This window comes from Aplidium turbinatum, chromosome 7 (genome assembly GCF_918807975.1).
Source record: "Aplidium turbinatum chromosome 7, kaAplTurb1.1, whole genome shotgun sequence".
NCBI lineage: Eukaryota > Metazoa > Chordata > Ascidiacea > Aplousobranchia > Polyclinidae > Aplidium > Aplidium turbinatum.
Window position 1 is genome coordinate 10,077,537 of NC_137478.1, and position 20,938 is coordinate 10,098,474.

The window sequence follows — 20,938 nt, forward strand, 5'->3', positions numbered from 1 at the left end:
TAACTACTTTTTTCCAGAAAAACTTAGAGTTGTTCAGGCTAGCCTACTTTTTGCTAAAACGATGAATGTAAAGTTGCCCCCATTAAAATATTTTGCGGACCTAAACGCTTTCTGGTCTTATTTTGTGAAGCGATCACTAAACAAAGAGGCCTACTTGTGGATTTCGGGGGGGAGGGGCGAGATGGTGCTTGCACGGCCCTGGTGCTGTACCTCAATATGTAATTGCTTTTTCTGTTCCTTTGCAGTTATATTAATTTATTTGTGAAAAACAAGTCAAAACCCTACGTTAGTTTGGAAAAATGAAAGTAATACTTGCTGGAGTGTCAAAGACAGGAACGAAATCAATGATGTATGCTTTTAAAGAACTTGGCATGAACGTTTACGATTTCATGGAAAATTACGCTTACTTATATGACGATTGGATAAAGATTTCCACAAAAGGAGCCACAACAGATGATTTTCAACGTATGTTTCAAGGGGTAGACGCTGTGACTGATACTCCCGTATGGTATTACTGGGAAGAATTGCTAAAAGCGTTTCCAGATGTCAAGGTAGGCTACACAATAACTTAACATTATTTCCATCAAACATGGAATTTGACCTAACATTTTTTTATAGTTCATTAGCATTACTGTAATATTGATCAATGAATCAAGATTACAACATTCCATGGCGAGTTGAGTGTCAATGTATGATAGTGGAAAATACTCTTCGAAAGTACTGATGAAAGCCAAATTGAAAGATTATTATCGTGTGTCAATCAACAGGCCTATAGTGCTAGCTACAAACAGCTGTAAGCATCTGACGGACAAAATTCACTTTTCAATTATCTGATAAAAATTGATACGGTCCTACTTTTTGGTAAGACTTTAAAAATCTTGAAAGAGACAACGAAGGACTAACTTTTCAAGAAACTTTAATATGATTTTATACAAATGGGAAATAACGGAGAAGTTTAGAAGAACATGATCGCCAATGTCTGTATCAGATCAGGCACATAATCATCATCAATATAACTTTAGCCATACTCCGTCGAAATACTAACCTTAAAAAATGAAAATAGTTTGCTTTTAGGGCAGGGCATTCAAGGAGATGTTGCATCGATTGCTCCTGTCCATATTTACAACTTGTGCTTCCCAAAGAATGTCCCCAAAGTCGCATCAATGTCTTACAGCTTCCAATACCAGTTCTTAAGCGGTTGAGGCATTGCCATTACTTCCAGGGTTTACGTTTTCTTAGAGGAAGGCCTTATGTGGGAGAAAGCTCCATATTGGCCGGCGTCAACCAGGCTGATAGCTCCTCCTTCCCTGCCTCACCTTGACCCAGTGAGACAACTGAAGCAAGGAAACTTTTTCTTGACTTCAAGCGCCTGCGTGCTGGCCATATAGTGGGTGTCTCAAATTCATGTCCTAAAAAGATCTTTTTTTCTGCTGGTCACGCTTCTTCTGATGTTGGGAGGAGCAATTCCAGATAAAATGTGTAGCGACGTGATGTTGGTAGGTTTGAAGCAGCCTGTAATCAAACGGAAGCTTTGGTTCAATATAGGATCGATTTTCTTGGCATGTGCCGAGCGTTCCCAAACTGGGCAGGCATATTCTGCGGCCGAACAGCATAAGGCTATAGCAGTTGATCGCATTGTATCCGGAATGGCCCCCCAATCAGAGTTTCCTAGTTTCTGTAATATAACATTTCGAAAAGCCATTTTAGCTCTTACTTTTTCATTATGGGACTTACTTGCGCACGCTTGGGTTTTATTGAGGTTGACACGCAGGTGGTTCTTCATGTAGTATGTTGTCAGCCCGTCAAGAGCATCGCTGAGTACATTCTCCGTGGAAGAGAAGTGTTTGTGTTGCGTTGCTATACACAGATCGTCAGCGTATGGGAAGCTTCTTGTACGAGGATGGATTGGTTGGTCGTTTGTATAAGCGTTGAACAAGATGGGGGCTAAAACACTCCTCTGTGGAAGACCATTTTTCTGCTGTCTCCATCTACTATTTTTAACACAAAAATAAACATAAAAGCAGCGAATTGCTACAACGATTGCATCAGCTTAATCCTTAGTGAATTGAAAATTCTCAGTAATATTGAGGATCTTTGAAATTAGGAGACGATGTTTGATCGTGATATACGCTGCAGAAAGATCTACGAAGACAGCTCCAGTGACGGGACCCTCTTCAAACCCATTTTAGTCAAATTCAGGAGTTGTCTGGTGCAAGATTTACCAGATCGGAAACCTGCTTGTTCATTAATAAGTTGGTCGTCTATGAGAAGTTGCAATTGGTTTAATGTCAGCCTTTCAAAGAACTTGAACAAATAACACAGCAAAGATATAGGGCAAAAACTTTTAGGGTCAGTCGGGTCTTTTCCTGGTTTTAACAGGGCAATAATTTTGGCTTTTCTCTATAGCTTAGGAGCTTGGTTAAAGCTGAGGCAGTTATTGCAAAGTTTTAGCAGCTATCTGAGAGTGATTGCACCGAAACGTTTAATTTGTTCTGTTCGGATGTCATCTAATCCAGCAGATTTACCTTGTAGGGATTCAATGCCCTTCTTCAATTCGTTAATTCAGAAAGAGATGTTAGACTGGGATTGCGTTCATTTTGAGTTTTCTTTAGCCGGGGTTTAGACCGCTTTTTTATGCTATGTTTGCTTTTGCCATTTAAAGAAGTTGATGGGCAATTTGATTGGCAGATAGTGCAATGGTGGTCTGGCTTAGTGTGATTGGCCGACAGTAATGTAATTTTTTTCCAGACTTTCTGACCAGGGCCTTTGAAAGAAATTTTTACTACGGGTACGAAGAGTCATTCCGGGCCCCTTCTCACTCCGGGCCCCCTTTGTCTTGGGCAAAAAGTGTGATGTTTGCTTAGGCGTATTGCACACCACACTACATTTTACTGCAGAATTGGACGTCTGTGCGCAATAATAGTATCAGGCTGCAATAAAACTATTATTTTTTGTTGTGCATATCATGTGATCTGTCCCTCTCCAATTTGTGTTTCCTGCATCGAATTCGTGTGTCAGTTGTTGATGCTGCTGTTGAGAGGTGTCGCTTATTGTACATCTTTAATGTAAAATTTTTAAATTCATTTTTTTATTTCTCTTAAATGTAGCTTATAATTATTTCTGAAGAGGACACTATGTGGTGTCGAAAACGTTGGATTTAGTAGTTTTTTCATGTTTTTTTGTGTGTGTTTAATGTCAAATCCGTTAACGTTACTGAGTGTTAGCCTATATGTATTTGGTACAAGCCAAGCTCTCTACCAAGGCTCAAACATAACATCTTGTTAAAACATAATCAAGTTAATCATCTGACCAATCCTAACCTTTCTTCATTACCTTTTGCATTCACCACATGCACAGTACTAGCAGAAGTGAACGAGAGAATTCACTTTTTTTGACTCCGGCTCCGGTTCAGCTCCGAAAGTATTCTCCGGCTCCTGCTCTAACTCTGAAATTCATTTTGAAGTGAAATAAGCGTGAAACTACCTTTGTCAAATAGTTTTCAATAAACACAAAAAAGAACAAAAACACCCGGGCTTTTTGTCAGGGTTTCTCTTAAACCTGCTTTTGCTACACTATGCCGGTATGCCCCTCCCCCGAACAGGAGAATAACCTTTTATGATTTAATTTAGGGTGCTTTTAATAGAACTTTTTGCACGTAAAGCATTAAATTACCGCTTTAGACCCATAATTTGCTCTCAAAGCACTCGATTTCCTTTCTGAGCCCTTTTGCTAGATTACGGGCCCCCAGGACTAAAGAATAACAACTTTTATGCTTGAAATCAGTCGTTTAGGATGGTTTTAACCAAATATTTCTGCGCGTAAACTATAAAACCACAATTTTAGGCCCCCCAGCAAACACAGACCTGGGCCCTCAAGGGCACGCCGTACTCTCCGTACCCCCCTCTCATAAGCCTTGTTTCTGACTGCTATAAGACAGATCTGTGGATTCGATCATTCCTTGACACATGCTTCTCTTTTCGCTGACGATAGCTGCTATCACGCTTTCTCCTGCTTCAACTGTAGAGTGAGAGAAAGGGTCCGATTGGAACTTATCTTTGTAGTTTTCATAGAGGTCCACTGAGTCCCAGGGTTGGAAGTAACGACTAGTTGTCACTATTCGATAGCGTTGTTCGTTGCTTTCTGAATATAGAATGCTTATACCCATTTCTTTTCTTTTTTTAGATATCGAGTGCGCGTTATTCACTGCTTTTTTATGCAAGCAACGAAATCATTATTCGTTTTTCACTAATCGATATTTAGGAGAATTGCTGAATCATTTTTTGTTGTTCCCTTACATCGTCGTCATAACGAATTTACGAGATTTAGTTTTTGGATTACTATCCGACCTAGTCCCCTTCCAGTTTTCGAACTTTAAAGGATTAAGGAAAATTTTGCGTCAACACAGTTCAGAAAAACCATGCCAGTGAGAGTCGTTAACAATGTTGCCAACCTTGCGGTTTTCCCGCAAGTTTGGGCTTATTTTTTTCGAGTTTGCGTTTTTTTTTTTGAGTTTGCCGATTGCTTGCAATTTTTTTAAATTATTTTTAGTAATCGCTATTCATTGCTTTTTTTAAGTATCGATAGCGGAAAGTCATTACTTTTTGGGCACTATCGAATAGTGAAATGGTCATTGCTTTTTGACTAACGACTTCCAACTCTGCTGAATCCGAATTCAGACCAGGGATGTAACGTGTCCTACAGCCTCTAAAGATGTTTTTTCTTGATGCTCTTCGTACAGTTTCTATTTGGGAGTTTCTATGAAGTCAAACTATAGGCTATGTATCTGGTGACGCATGCAACTGGGCGATGTGGAAGTCCAGATCTGAAATAAATCTCTTCCAGTTAGCTTACCGAATGTCCTGCTTATAACAATGATGGTGTGATAGCCTAACTAATGGCTACTTAAGCATATCTTTATTTTCGTACCATATTTACAGTGTAAATTTTACACTCTTACCAGAGCAGTTCATGATGAATACAAAAAAATCTAATTATTTTCCAAACCCCAGAGGTTTTACTGACAATAGAGTGTTTAAGAACTTTTAAACTAAAAAATGTAGCTTTGTCGTCTTTATTTTCGAGTACAAATCGATGGTAAATGGAAACTGCAATTATCTCTGCTTGTTTTTTGCTTGGTATTGAATGCTTTTCTGTAGTATTAATAGTGTTTATTGTACGATAATCTATATCTACTGTATATTGAATTTATAAATCAATTTGCGAATGTTTGAAGTCTACTTCTAGTTCATTTTCATGCTGCACGAATTTAAATTATTTTTTATGCTAGATCGTTCTGACCGTAAGAAACGAAGAAACGTGGCTTAAAAGTTTTGAGAAGCAAGTGGAAAGCCTTCGTTTGTTCTTGAATTTAAAGGTCATTTTACGAATCCTGTCACCAACATTTTACAAACTTACATGGTTTTCAAACACATGTGGTACGTTGAAACGTTTTATACTTGTTTCATTGCGAATAAATTTTTCATCGTTTGTAGCTTGCAATGAAAATCAATTGTACACAAGACAGAGCTAACTTACAGGCTTTTATATTTTACATAGGTAGGCCTACAGTTTTAAAATATAACCTTTGCATTAGGACTAGTTGGGCTATAGCCTGCAATTTACAAACATTTAACTGAAATTAAGTGATCTTTTTAATCTACTGTAGAGCTAACTTAGTTATTATACAGAGCTAACAAAATTATTATACAGTAGGCCTATTGTCAAATTAAAACATTTCCTGGCTGTATGTTTTTTATTTGGATTAACTTATCAAACATTAAACGGTTTGTGTGTCTTTTTTTTCATTCATCTTTATGACATCTTCCCTCATTTTACTGAATCTGGAATTACTAAAGTTGAAGCAAGAACTTTTCAAATCCATAAAACTTGTTTACCAGAAGGCTACGGTACAAGCTATCGGCTTTGATCGAATCGACAAAATGTTCGTTTACGAAACTCCGTTCGTCCTCTTTTCTGGCCACTTTAATAGGTCGTCGTCGTGTGAGCCTCTGCTAGAGCCGAAGGTCTATCATTTTACCACTCCAGATTCACAATGTTCCCGGACTACACTGGAAGTCTGTTAGAGAGCAACCAGGTTGTTGTTGAACTCCGTCAACAGTTTTCACGATTTTGAAACAAATTCCACTGCAACAATACTCGTTGTTTTATGGAACGTGATTTAGTGGAAACCAGATTTGCATCATGTCATCTTCAAATGAAACTTGTGTAGTTGGATTGAAAACTCTTGTTTTTTTTTAAAGTACTTCAGCTATGTTTACGAAGTAGCGCTTTCCAAAATAAAATATGTTATGAAATATAAGTAGCACTTCAGTTCAGTTTTTTTTTGGGCCATCGCAATTAAAAACAATATATGCCAAACATAGCAAAGGTTTAGAAAAAGGTAGAAGCGACAAAACGTGGACGTTTTAGCGTGCATGATACCAAAGAGCAGGACAATCAGTTTAAAATATGGCACGTCTAATTTGAATCTGAACAAAAGTAAAACGTCCTGGGATTGCAAGATTTGCTGTAAACCGTATGCTTGAATCAATTCATTCCAACGATGCCCTTACACTTTTGGGCTTAGTCTACAGAATAAGTCTTGGGCTATTCAACGTAATTCATAAATGTAGCTGGTGTATCGCGTTGCATTCCAATTTCGACAGCCAGTGGGCTATTTTTTACAGAAATACAATTCTCGAATAGACGTTTTCGGAAGAGTGTTTCTTTTCGGTCATTGTATGCAGACGAACGGATCCGGAAACTTTATGTTACAATTTTCCCACGAAGAGATTATGGTTTACCGCTGTGACCAGTAGCCTATCTTAAATTCATTGCCAACATCAAATAGGAAAAAGATGCGATGCGGCTGCGAAGGGGAAAGGTTGATGCCTTTAAATTGATCAAAGGCAGTAGGCTAAGGCTGTGTAGCCTACTGGATGAATGTCACCGGGAAAACCAGTTAGTTTTCGAGGTAGCCTACACCTTACAAAGTCGCAGCGTCTAACATCCTGCCAATTCTTCGCTTGCCAGGCTAAAGACCTCTATGACTTTTTCATTTTTAATCTTCAAAGTGTCTGAAAAAAAATGGAATAAAACTGCAATACCAGGGTTAGGCTACTAAACGCCTCACCACCACTAAGATAAGGGAAAAGCTTAACGTCTTTAACAAAAGCGTTTAGTTAAAGTTTTAAAGAACATTATAAAGTTTTGACAGCAATATGTTTCAATGAAAAGCTTTACAGAACAGAACAACTCATCATTTATCACCGCCCTATCTATCGATAGGCTATAGATGGAAATGCTAATCTTTCTGCATTCCATATCTAGGCTACATATTATTCCGATGGATGAAAGGTCTAACGAAGACATGTGGTTGCTACTAGAGGTGTACAGGAGCCGGAATTTTGGAGTATCTAAGAGCCACAGTCTCGGTTTTCTACTAGAGTCGGATTAGAGCCGCGAGAATCTGATTTTTTGCGAGTTGATAGACTACTTTTAACCAGTGCCGGATTAACCATTAGGCAAGTAGGCACGTGCCTACAGGCCAGTCAAAAATTCAGGCCACTCTAAAATCAGTAGAAATTTAGTCATGTTTTCAAAATAATTATTTTCTAAACTAATAAGTACGGTACGGTATTCATAAGACCTCTCTTCCGACTTTCCATCTGAATTTCGTCAGTTTATGTGCTGGTATAAAGACTATAAAGAGCACAGACGCGATTTTTTTTTTTTTTTTTTTTATTGTATCCAGGCTTACACCCGGTGGTTGAAGATTTAGATTAAGTGGACGGGAAGGCAAGGAATCCAATCTTCGTGTCCACCTTCAGGCATGCCTTCAAGTGTCCTGCCACAGACGCCGCATGATCTTGAGTGGTGTCGAACCGGCGCCCTTTCGATTGCCGTTCCAGTGTTCTCATCACTCGGCTATGCAGCCGGCAAACACAGACGCGATGAAACAACAGCAACAGAAAATGCCCAGAAGATGTTTAAAATGCTGCACACTACTGGTGTTTATAATGCATTTCCGAACACTGAAGTAGCACTTAGACTGTACTTGTCAGTTGTCTCCAATGGCTACGAATTGCTCGGGGGAGCGCTCGTTTTCACAACTGAAACGAATTAAAGACGTTAAACGATCAACAATGTGTCATCAACGTCTTGGTACACTGGTACTTTTGTGTATTGAAAGCGATCTACTCCGTAAGATTGACCTCCAAAAACTAGTTAACGCGTTTTCAATCGCAAAAACGCGCAAAGTTGTTATTTAGTTAGGCATATGACCAAGTTTTGCACGGTACCCTGTGTTATAGTTGCAACAACGATCTTTGTGACAATGATTTGGCAACACTGATAATTCTAATTTTTTAGTTGGCAACCCTGATTTTCGGCCACATATAAAATGTGCCTACAGGCCAGCAGACCCTTAATCCGTCACTGCTTTTAACATGCAAATATTTACGCTGTAGGCTTAATTAGCGCAGTTGTTGTTTTTGTGTAGCCTACTTCTATAGTTTTATTTTTCAAGCAGTAATTTTTTTATTTAAAAATATGCTTTTCTTTTCGTGACAGAAGATAAGGAAGATATAAGTATCATACGTAGAAGAAGGCTATAAAATGTGGATTGTGATTTTTGTAGTTGGACTAAAATTTGGAGTCTTTTTTCATTTATTTTTTTTATTTTTTTTTTTATTATTTTTTTTTTTTTGGAGTCAATATTCCCAAAATATTTGGAGCAAGAGTGGATTGGGAGTCGTAGACTTTGAATTCGTATAGGAGCAGGAGTCCTTGCTACTCCTCATACGCAAGAATACGACGAATTACAAAGAAAAAAAATATTGTCAATCTTGAATAGCTTACTAGGCACGCGTTTTTGATTTAAAAGCGTCTACTTAAAGGAACCAGTCAGAAATAATAACAAAAACAACTTTTCCTTTTTTAGTCCAATGCTGAATATTTCTTATTTTGCATTGGTCAACAACAAATTTTCACTAAATTTTGTAATGAGAGATACAAATAAACTTTTCTAGACGAATTTTGCGCTGATTCCTAATCTGTTTTAACTTTTTTCTTGGCAAAACTGGCCATAGCTTTTATACAGCAAGTTCAGTTCAGTTTCAGTTCAGTTTATTTTTTTTGTTTCCACTTGAAGGACAAAAGCAAGTGACAAAAGTAAAGAACTGTAGCTACATTAAAGCGGTAGAAAAAAAGTAAAGACGGTTTTAAAATCATGATAGCCGCTTTTGATTAAAATTTTTTGTTAACCAGTGTTATTATTAATTACACTGCAATAGATATTTTGGAAACAAATAGACCGAGTTGTGAAACAACTAAAACTTCACTATAAAAACTCATAAAGCGATTTTTGTTGTAATTTTCCAGCACTTCCGATGTTCAAACTTCCGCCTCGAAGAATATTGGGAATATCTATTGTTGAAAGACTAAATGAGTTGCTGCTGAGGAAAATTTACCGACGACACAATAGTTATGTTATTCGGGTATGTTTGTATGGAATGCTACTATGACAATACGTCAGAACGACTATAAATCAAACAGCAGTCGAGACCAATAACGGATCCTGGAAGGGTGCACTTGGTTACTTACTCCCACCCTTCTTCTTCTGGCTTCCTTCCCACTTCAAGTGGAGTCGCTGGTGCAGACCGCAGTCCTCCACATCACACTGCATAGCATCTTTTCACATATAAGCTAGGTGGGCAATTGCCCACCTAGTTCCTTCGCTTGCCCTCCTAGCCCTTTCTTTGCTCCCCTAGTTTGAAACTAGGTGGGCAATTTTTAAGACTTAATCTTTGTTTAAGTTTGATCCTAGTTTTATCTTAAAACAGCAAATGTGTAGTTTTGCTACATTCTTATGGAACACTTCACTTCTGCGATCTATCAGCGCTACCGAACGTGGGAATTCGTTGTATTTCATTATTTTCATTGCAGTTATTTTTATATATTCATGCTATAGCAACATAAGGTGGCATCACTAGATGCCTACATCATTTCTTAGGAACGAAACCTGCCTGCCAACGCAACCACTTCGCCACTCTCAAAGCTTTTACCATTAATGACTCATAGATCCAGGAAGCTGACTTGAGAGTGTAACCCTACACATCAAAGTAGTCCTTTCCAATTTTGATAAAAGTGGTTCGGCAATTGCTTCTTAACGAAAAATGATAGGGAATATGTTTTGGTATGATGGGAATAGTCGTAAGTTATTTTTATATTTTTAACTGGCTAGCGCAAAAATTGAGTAGCCTATAGCTACAGTTTCCCTTTAAGTAGATTTCGTTTTGTAACTCTGTTCGTTTACGGTACTTCTTTTTGGCTTAACTTAAGCAACCTTTCTTCAGTCGCGGGCCAAAACAAAACTGCGCAGATGTCAACGGGCCGTACAAGTTTTCCATTTGCACTTCCGTTTTCTTTACTTTTCATAATATTGTTAAAATTGGCGTTCTTATCAGAGTATCTCCATATTTAGCTACTATAGGCTTATATAGATTAAAAAAAGAAAAATAGTAACAATTGGTAACGAAAAACACCAAGTACTTTATTTATTGACAGCACAACATTAATGTGATATTTGATGTTGTTTCCTGCTAGAAAGTTTCTGAAGGTCAGGTGATAGGTTGGATGAGGCAAGAATCATAACATCTTGCAAGTGGTCATCAGTAAGTTGTGTTCTCAACTTGCCGTTAAATATACGGTTAATTGACTATTACTAACGCAACTCATGTAGCCTGCAACTAGCATGCAGTAAATAGGCTAATATAACCGGACTTCAAGGTGAAACTGCCAAGTACCTTGATGCTACCTTCTGCAAGCTTAAGCTAAATTTTGCCCCAAACCTAGTTTACTATAACAAAGCGACCCGTGATCGATAGGTCGCGGGTACAAAGGCGCTTTGTGATAATTTCCTATGCTTGGTGGATTCTAACAAGTAGCAAATTCTTCAAAGACAAGAATCACTTGTTGAAAAAAACGGAAAAATGGAACTGGGAGTAAATTATAACTCTAAAAAATAAAGTAATTTAAAAATCTGGACCGGCTGTCACTAAAAAGGCCAATTCCTGCTTCCTAAGCTACACATATTTCTAAATTATCAACCTTCAAACAAACTAATTCTTAAAACTTCAAATCTATCAAACTATCTGTCAGGCCTGCAACGTCGCTCTCTCTAAAATGCAGTTCACAGAGAAAGAATATCAAGGAAATTCAAAATGGCGACAATGCCCTAACTAAGCATTGTTGCGGCATAAGTACACAGGCTACGTGATTACAAGTGAGCGTTACGGATAAGTATGGAAAAGTAAAAATTGCGAAAGTTTTACATAACATTTAGTAATCTTAATTCTGTTATGTAAAACCAAATGGCAGCATAAAATAATGGGATGTTCGTTTTGGCCCGCCAACTACAATTTGCAAAAATGCTGCGGGCCGGATAATTTTGCTTGGCGGGCCGGATCCGGCCCGCGGGCCGTAGGTTGCCGACCCCTGGCTTAAAGCAACGGAATTTTCTTGTTCTTTCTAGGTATGTGTAGTGATTAGGGCCATTTTTATTTTAACCTAAAAAAAATTTTTTGACTTTATTTTTATCAAATTTTGACTTTACTTTGACCTAACGAAATTGCTTGTTTGTAAAGGCCACAGTTCTTCCTTGAATTGATACCAGTTACCCAAACATAAAAACGTGATCAATAAAAGGGGCTTGATCAATAAAAGTTTGCCTTGATTGCGATGCTTGTTGTCGCTCCAATCCAGCTTGAGGGCGTTTACTTTTCCTGTGGCTTTCAACAAAATACTTTTTATCGCACTTCACCATAAACTCGCAAAAATTGCACCTTAAATCACTCCCGGGAGTTGCATTGAATTCATCAGGAAAATCTCGACAAATCTGTCTAACTTTTGCTGAAGACGATTTAGCTTGCTTAGGCGATTGTGTATTGCAAAATGTCAGTAGGCTATTTCCAAAATCCAAACTGTTGATCTTCGAAAAGACTACGTTTGTGAAGAGGAAGTGTTTTATAAGAATATAATTAAATACGTAACGAATAAACAATGGACAATTTGCGATAAAAGTTATCCAAGTGAACATTGTGACATATTTCCTGCTTTTATGGGTTAATATGGTTTAATATTGTGTCGCAGTTCCTGATTTACAATGCTTCTACGAAGATTTTGACAAAAATTACTCTCAAGAAACACAAAAAGTTTGTCATAAGCCGTAATTTGACAAATTTTGACTTTATTGAAAATTTTGACTTTATTGTCAATTTTGACTGTATTTTGACCTATAGGCTAAACTTCTTAGAAACAGTCCCATAGGTGCTGAAAACAACTTTATTCTTTGATTCGTGGACAGACGAAGTCCTAAAAATTTTTGGACTTTATTGACTTTTGCGGGACATAGTAATGATGCATTAGAATTAGCAGGTTATGCCGGACTGAGCAATAATGTTTTATTAGCTTGTTGATGTCTCGCTGCTAGTTATTCATTATTGATTATTGTTATTGTATAATATGTGCGGACTGTTCTGCAATTTGACAAAACTGCAACATAATCTTCTAAATTTCCAAAAGACATGGAAAATGATTTGCAAGAAACAATAGCCAGGTACCCACTACCTAGACTTACCATACGTCCCATTTTAGGCGGGACAGTCCCGCTTTTTAACGTCTTGTCCCGGCGTCCCGACCAGTCAGCCAAATGTCCCGCTTGGGCGTTCAGCCAGCCAGCATAATGCACGAACATTACCAATTAGCATGTTCTCGTTACTGTTGTTGCTGTGTAGCGTACCGGTAGCCTACTTGCTGAAGGTGAATGCGTGATTTTGTTTGTTTTGTTGCGCCGACAACTGCAACACTAGTTTTGAAGGTGTCAAAAGAAGAGGGAAAATAATGTTTTCTTCAAAGTGAAAGAAAAGATTGAAAGAAATCTGACAAGGATCGGATGTGCAGCTCATATTGTTCACAACTGCCTCCAACATGCTGTGGATACTCTCCATGTATGTGTCGAAAGTCTTGTTGTGAAAATCTATAAATCTTTTCACATTTACACCGTTCGAGTTACTGAGCTGAAAATTTTTTGCGATTTTGTAGGTATTGAGTATCAGCGTATCTTGCAACATGGCAATACAAGATTTCTCTCTTTGCTACTAGCTTTGCAAAGAATAGGCCTACTTAAAATGTTTGAGGGATTGAAAAGTTAGTTGAACTCCCAAGAAGGTTGTCCTACTCTCATCAAAAAATGCTTCGAAGAACTAACACAAGAGCTCTATTTGGAATTTGTTCATGGGCAATAGAAATACTTCAACGAGACTATTCTATAGTTAGAAAAGGAAAATGCTAGTGCGTAGATGTGGCACATGTTCTGACTGTTCTGTCAGAGCTAAAGCTAAACTTACTTGAAAAGAAAGAAAACAGCTTCATCCCATCTGCAGCATTGACTCTCTTAGACAAGCCAGATGAAGCAGGCGAAGTAAACGTAAACTTGTTTTACAAAGAAGCAAGAGATTTTTACGATAAATGCTTATCGTATCTGGATCTTTATGATGGTTCTTATAAAAATGTGCTTTCTCATCTTTGGATCGACCTAAAAAAAGAGATATCCTGGGTGCGAGTGTGTGAGTCTGCGGAAAATATCAACATGATGTCTGGGAAGCAGGTGATCAACAGCGACTCTCTTTTCGATGAACAAGTAGGCTACTAGTGAAAAAGCACATGTATGAACGTTGTAAGGAAGAGAGCTGGCAAAATGCGTCTTTGGAACAAAAGTGGGTCGAGATGATCAAAGAATTTGAAAACAATGCATACGCGTTTCAAATTTTCAAAAGCTGGTAGAGTTCATATTTTGTGTACCCGGAACATCCGCACCCGTTGAAAGAATTTTTTCCATCATGAAGAGCATGTGGTCTGAGAGCAGAAGCAGGATGCTAGAGCAGAATGTGAAAGCCGTTATCACATGTAAAATCAATACTGATTGGTCCTGCTCTGACTTTTACGAGAATGTAAAATTGAACAATGTTTTTTTGAAGAAGTTATCTACAGAAAGTATGATTGGGTGAACAAGTAAATTCGCAAATGCTTGTACGCAGCGTTGGGTAAATTCAGTGCAATTGGGAGTTACTTATCGACTTGAAAACCGCAGGCTATTATATTATTCTTTCTTCCCTTTGCTTTACAGTAAAAACCTAAATTCGAATTATTTTGTATCGTTAACATCAATTCCTTTCTATTTTTCGAACTGAAACCGATATTTAGACAGAGAATGTGCGCATGAACTCTCGATGACAATACGATCAATGAAGACAGTCGGGATGGCTTTAAATGTAGGCCTATGTAATAATATCGGAAAATGTAAAGTTAAAAAATCACAGCTAAGTGGTCTTGGTCTTTGGAGGCGTCCCGTTTTGAAGTCACAAAAATATGGTAAGCCTACCACTACCCAAACTTTAGTCAGCAATGACAAAAGAACAAGAAAAGTGATAGGACAAGCTGCATAACAGATTCTGCACTATTTTTTATTTCAAAAATAATTTTTTATCAGGCATAACAGTTGGGAGAAAACTTTGCAGCTTTTTTCAATTAAACTTTTTAGATTATAAAAGCGATCAAGTAGGCTAACATTTTTGGTACTCTTCATATTTTGAACTATTTTATTTCTTTGGCAGTTAAAGAATGAACAGCTAAATGGAAAGCTTCAGCATACATCTAGAACTTATGAGCTTATCTTTGACCTTACTTATAATATCGTTAATGTTCCATTCAAGCAGATTATCAATTTGTGTTGTGAGTAGGCTAGATTAAATTTTGTGTGAGATTTTAAAAGTCTGAATTACCAAAGTTTGCTGCCTAATTTTCATAAAAATGAAATACCAGCTCTTTAGAATTATCTAATTCTGCAAAGATTCAACTCACTATAATATCTTAGTAGTTGTGTGTCATATTATCATAGTTGTTTCTTTTTACTTTAATACAAGAGACCTCTGCAACTATATGTTGCTAGATTAAATTTTATTACGCTACATTAGGCTATTATTTATAAAATATTGTGGGCTGAGTTGAATATAGGAATCAATTATCGGTCTCAAGTTTAGCCTAAGTATAATATGTCTTTTTACCCACAGTTTTCCTGAGAAATCTACATCTTTACATGTTTTAGGCTAGGAAAAAAATGCCCTTTCTCCCATCATTTACGCGTGAAAAGTGGCCTTTTTAACATAATTCACGCGCTAAAAGTGCCTTTTTTTGAAAATTTGCCCATCTAGTCCCAATTTGTGAAAAGATGCTATGTCACACTGTCATCAGCATCTTCTTCCTTCACTCCCACTATTTCTATATCTTCTACACCATGTCGCAATCAATGTGCAAGGCCTCACGATAGGCTGCTTTGTATCTTGACCGAACGTGCTGTTTTGATTGTGAAGTTCTTGAGCGATATGTTATTATCGGTTACTGTCCTGTAGTGACCTCTGATTGCAAAATCTTTATTATGTGACGTATTTCCAGAACATATTGTGGACGTGCAAGTCGAGAATATTCTTTGCTTGACTTGACAGGTGTTGGGTGTTGTGACATCATATGATGTAACATTACGTAACCTTCTCCAAGTTACTAGACCAAACAACCTGTTATAAATAGCCTAGTGGTGTAATTTGCGTAATTATGATGAGAGATAAGTTGTAGATTGTTGTTGTGGTAGCTGGTAATAGGTGCAGAAATTATTGTTGATTGAGAGTTGAAGTAATTGAATACAAGTAGATGAGAGTTGGTGCTGATATAAATTGTGATCGAAATTAGAGTTACATGAGAAGCTGTGAGTGAACTTCGTTAAAGTCCTTCGGGAATTTTTGTTTATCATCTTATTAGTAGATCCGACCATTTGATTGACTGCTTTTCGGTAATATCTCATTAAACTACGTCATTGAACCTTTCCAAGTGTCTTTCCTGGTAATAAGAGATAGAAAGAATCGTGACACACCACATAACCTCTCCAACCTCTTTTCGGTCTTTCGCGCTTTTTTTACCAACTACCAATTGTCTTATTTTTCTTCTGACGTAAACCTCATCTCTCCTTACGACGTGACCCAACCATTTTAGGCGTGTCTCTCTCTGTTTGCCTTTCAGCTCTCCGGCTTGCATTCGTTTTCTGATAATTTCACTTCTCACTCGGTTCTGCTTCGTCAACCCCAGAGACCTTCACAACATTTTTATTTCTGCCACTTTCATTTTCTCTTTCTGCGCCTTCGTCAGCGCTACAGCCTGCATCCCATACAACATTGCTGGTGTTAACTTCTTCTACCCGTTTCACCATCTCCCCTTGCAAATAAATCTCTATCTCATTTTTTTCATCATTATCTTCTGTTGCCATTTGGAGTTTGAAATGTGCTGCCTTTTGCCTGCTTATTGTAATACCTCTATCCTCCAATGCTTATTTTAACATCTCTAACCAAAAAAGGAAACAAAGTGGAATGAAGATAAACAAGAAAAAGACAATAATACTCTGTAACCAAACAGCAAGGAAAGAACCAAGAACCGGTATATTGAAAGATGGAAAAAAGATATTGGAGGTTGATCAATACAAATATAAACTGAGATTACCCAAAGGATACCATCAAGTTGGAGACGATTTGGTCAATATAGCACTTTTTTAAGAAGTAAGAAGATTCCAATTAGCTTAAAACAAAAAATCATGAACATAGCAATATTGCCAACATCAACATATGGAGTAAAAACGTGGTCACTCACAAATCAGCAAACAAAAAAAACTGGCAGCAGCGCAAAAGAACATAGAAAAATCATTATTAACCATCAATAGAAGACAAATGCAAAGAAATTTATTTTCACACGAGTCAGTTCAATCATATATAGCTAAATATCGATTTCGATCAGCTAGAAGCTAGATCATCTTCAGTTAAGCTTATTCAAATAGAACTATTGATTCTATTTGATTCTAATTTAATGAATGAAATGAATTGATTCTATTTGAATAAGCTTGACTGAAGATGATCTAGCTTCTAGCTGATCGAAATCAATATTTAGCTATATATGATTGAACTGACTCGTGTGAGAATAAATTTCTTTGCATTACAAGACATGTAACCGAGTCGTTCATATCAGGCATTGTTGTGGGTTTCACACCTGTCAGAAGATACTTCATTTTCTTGATCAACAGAAAACAAGACTAAAAATGAAGTTATCAGAAACAAAACACATATCAAAGATAACAAGGATGACAGATATGTAACAAATAACAAGTAGGCCTAACGATGAACATGTAACAAGGATGACAGACAGCAGATGGGCCAAAATAACCGCAGAATGGACACCAAGACATGCCAAAAGAATTACAGTACAGTGAGACCGAAAAAAGATGGCGGGGTGACAGTAAAGAAAATTTTGGCATCACCTGGATGAGAATAGCGGATAGAATGGTGTGGAAGCATATGTGGAGATCATCTGCCAGCAGTGGCATGAATGGATGATGATGATCCGCTATCTCTTCTCTGCAATTTTCCAGCCTACGTTCCGCTTCCTCTCTCGTCTTTGTACACAGCACAATGTCGTCTGCATACAGCATATCTCACGGTGAGTTTTTCTGGATGTTTCCTGTCAAGCAATCCATAATAACAGAAAAGAGGAATGGACTAAGTGCAGATCTTTGATGCAGCCCAACCGTTACTTCAAATGTCTGAGTAATACCTGCCCTGTAACTGCCCCACACTTCACTTGCATTCCACTTCTTTAGTACGTGTCTTGGATCAAACGGACATACTTTTCCCCTGCTTCTCCCCACTTCTCCCATACTTCTCCCCACTTCCCCCCTGCAGTTCCAAATTTCCTATTGACACCAGATCATATATGCCTTCTGCAGATAAACAGTCAGTACATATCTTCTTGTCCCTTTTTGTAGCCTATATCTCCATCAGCTAAAACGCAAAGCAAATATTGCATCTGACGTGCTCCTTCCCAGCATGAAGCCAAACTGCTGTTGTAAAAAGGAAAATTTTTCTCGAAGTCCTTTATCGAATATTCTCTCCTACAAATTCAACGTATGCAAAGTGAGTTGAATGCCACAATAATTGCCACACTTTTGTTTGTCTCCATTCGTTTTAAAAATTAAAATCAAAGTTCGTGGCTACTTCTCCACTTATCTGGCATGCTCTCTGTCTCCATTATCGTCAGCAAAATAGCGGTTAGCTATTGCGTTCCAGTCGCTCCCAGCACTTTTCAAACTTCTAATTTTTCCTTTCCTAACGAAAGCTTTTCCAAACTTCATACTTAACCCCACCCGCAAACTGAACAGAACTTTCAAATTTTGTCAAAATTTGTAAAAATTTGTACTAGCTTTGCTCCTTCAATTATACTGCATTAATCTAACCGTTATATAGGACATAATATACTGCAACGCATATTTCAAATCAGCATCGAATTGTGATCATGTGGCTATCAAAAACTGAAGAAAGTACAGTGCTTCAAAGTCAAAACATTGCTCATTCAAGAAGACCTATATTAAAGTTAACAATTAATTTAAGCTATTCCAGTGGTAACAATTAAAGGTGAAAGATAAGATACTACGTACAACATCTATTAGACTTATGGCTTTGATCCTCAAATCCTGCTCCATGAAGCGTTTGACTGCAAGGGAATCGTAGAAGAAACAAGAGAAAAACAGCAGAAAGAAAAATTGCACTCTAAATACAAATTTTGCTTTGAAAAAAGCATTCAAACCTTACCTTAATTAGGTTATCATAAACATAAAATTCTTCAAAAAATATGTAGGCCTATTATACTTCTTATGTCGTCATTAAAAAGTGATCTTAAATTTTTTTCCTTGTTGAACGAACATTTTTAGTTTCAAAGGCTAAAAATGAAATCTGGTTTTGATAATTGTGACAAGTATAAATCATTCGCAAAGGGGACTAAAATGTGGTAAAACTTGTCAGAATTTTCGGGGGACAAGCCTCCACTAAAGAAGCATGTTTGCATGTTTAGACTTACATTGTTCATTTTCTCTCAAAAATTTCATTTGTCGAAACTCTGGTGGCATTGGAACTCTGGTGGTAATTTTGAAAGTTGGGATTTTGCAGATTGGGATTGTAATTTTAGGGATTAAGATTTGGAGATTAGGATTTTGGCATTGAAAAAAATCTCTTCACAAAAACGTCAAATCCTTTTTGGTACCGGTACAGATAATGTGCTGTTAAAAATTGACCCTGAAATTGTAGCTAGATCCTAGGATATGTAAAAATTATGGTTGTTTTGCTGCTTCTAACTTTTATACTTTATTTTCGCAGACAGCTCCAAAGGACCAACTCTTGATATACGACCTCAACCAAGGCTGGGAGCCATTGTGTAAATTTTTAGGTGTAGACGTGCCATCAACACCTTTTCCCCACATCAATAAAAATGCAAGTTTGACAACAAAAATGATTGCTACCGACCCTGTGATTCTTCAAGTGAAACGGGAATTGACAGTTTCATTGACCGTTTTCAGTGCATTATTAGCATTTGGGTGTTACAAACTGGCAAAATCTTTTTCCAGTGTATGCCTATAAGACAACAAAAGTAAACGCAATATTAATTCATTGTCAATTGAAATGTAATCATTAATTTTGCTTGAGTATTGCTAAGTTTACATACCGTTGATGATATAGCTATTTTTTTAGTGTAGGCTAGAGGTCAGAGGGTATAGCCAAGTATTATAATTTCCTCAAAGCATTTTTTACTTATCCTCACAATATACAGAACTATAGATCTTTGCATTTCTCATGTGCTTGCCGGAAGTTTGTCTATCTTATCAGAGGTATCTTGGATGGGACTCTATGCCTACTCTCCCTCAATAAAATTGGTAATTTTTTAAAGTCAAATTTCTAATTTTGTTGAATATGCTACTGTAGACCTTGCACTTGCTTAGACCACCATTAGTATAGTTTTAAAAGTGAAGTTGTATTTTATCAATACGGCTGTTACGGACAATCTCTGTACAAATCAAACGTCACATAAAACCGTTGTCTACTGAACCTGACGTCTTACGTCATATGAACTATTGCTGAAAATAAGCAAAGATTGCATCACCTTTGTCACACCTGTGAAACATTACATCATCGTTAAATCTTGTATTACGAGATATGGTGTAAGTCAGATTTAACAGGTGCTTGAATAGCTTCATAATGCTCATCATTATTACGTCACAGAAGATGGTTACGTGCGTTTGGAATATTGCAATCTATTCTCTCATTCTAAAAATTGTTGCTTGAAATGTTGGTCGCATATTAAAACGGTTTTGTTTGTGCTTATACTAACTAGACGAAATTTCCGTTTTTATCTCAGTAATTTGTATTGTAGTGACAAGTTTGAGTGGGTACGGTGTTTCCTCCATTCTTCGACAGCCTTGGGGCTATTTTTACAGAAATACAATTCTTCAATAGACGTTTTCAAAAGAGTGTTTCTTTCGGTCATTGCATACAGACGAACGGATCCGGGAAATTTATGTTACAATTTTCCCACAAAGAGATTATGGTTTACCGTTGTGACCGTAAATAATAAAGACGGATTGTTGTTGGTTGGTAGGCTACAGAAGCACATAAATAATAAAGACGATTTTGTTGGTTGGTAGGCTACAGAAGAACTTAAAACGCAAAGAAAAATAAAGATGTGTTGTTGTCAGTCCCAGAAGCACAAAAAAAATTAAAGACGTTCTTCTCAGTAGGTACTGAAGAACTTCAAGCTAAAACTTAAAGACGTTTCTTTGTTGGTTGTGAAGAAAAACAACATTGACATTCATTGGCAAGAAAAAAGATTAAAAATAATCGATCTGTGCTTGAAGATTCAAGTGGACAATTCCAAGCAAATTTTGTGGAACTTTCAATAGCCTAGATTGGAAGTCTCCAGAAGTGGTAGGACTTCATATACCCCTACAACTACGGTATTGTGC

At 37.3% G+C, this 20,938-nt stretch overlaps 1 protein-coding gene across 1 annotated transcript; it reads left to right on the forward strand.

Moving 5' to 3' along the window:
• Window positions 1-259: 259 nt before the first annotated feature.
• LOC145774342 (uncharacterized) lies at window positions 260-20,421 on the forward strand. The gene is made up of 4 exons (XM_082585569.1): window positions 260-551; window positions 5,288-5,435; window positions 9,382-9,497; window positions 19,299-20,421. Exons 1-4 carry the CDS (start codon window positions 300-302, stop codon window positions 19,557-19,559), a joined length of 777 nt encoding a protein of 258 aa, XP_082441695.1. The 5' UTR covers window positions 260-299; the 3' UTR covers window positions 19,560-20,421.
• The last annotated feature ends 517 nt before the right edge of the window (window positions 20,422-20,938 follow it).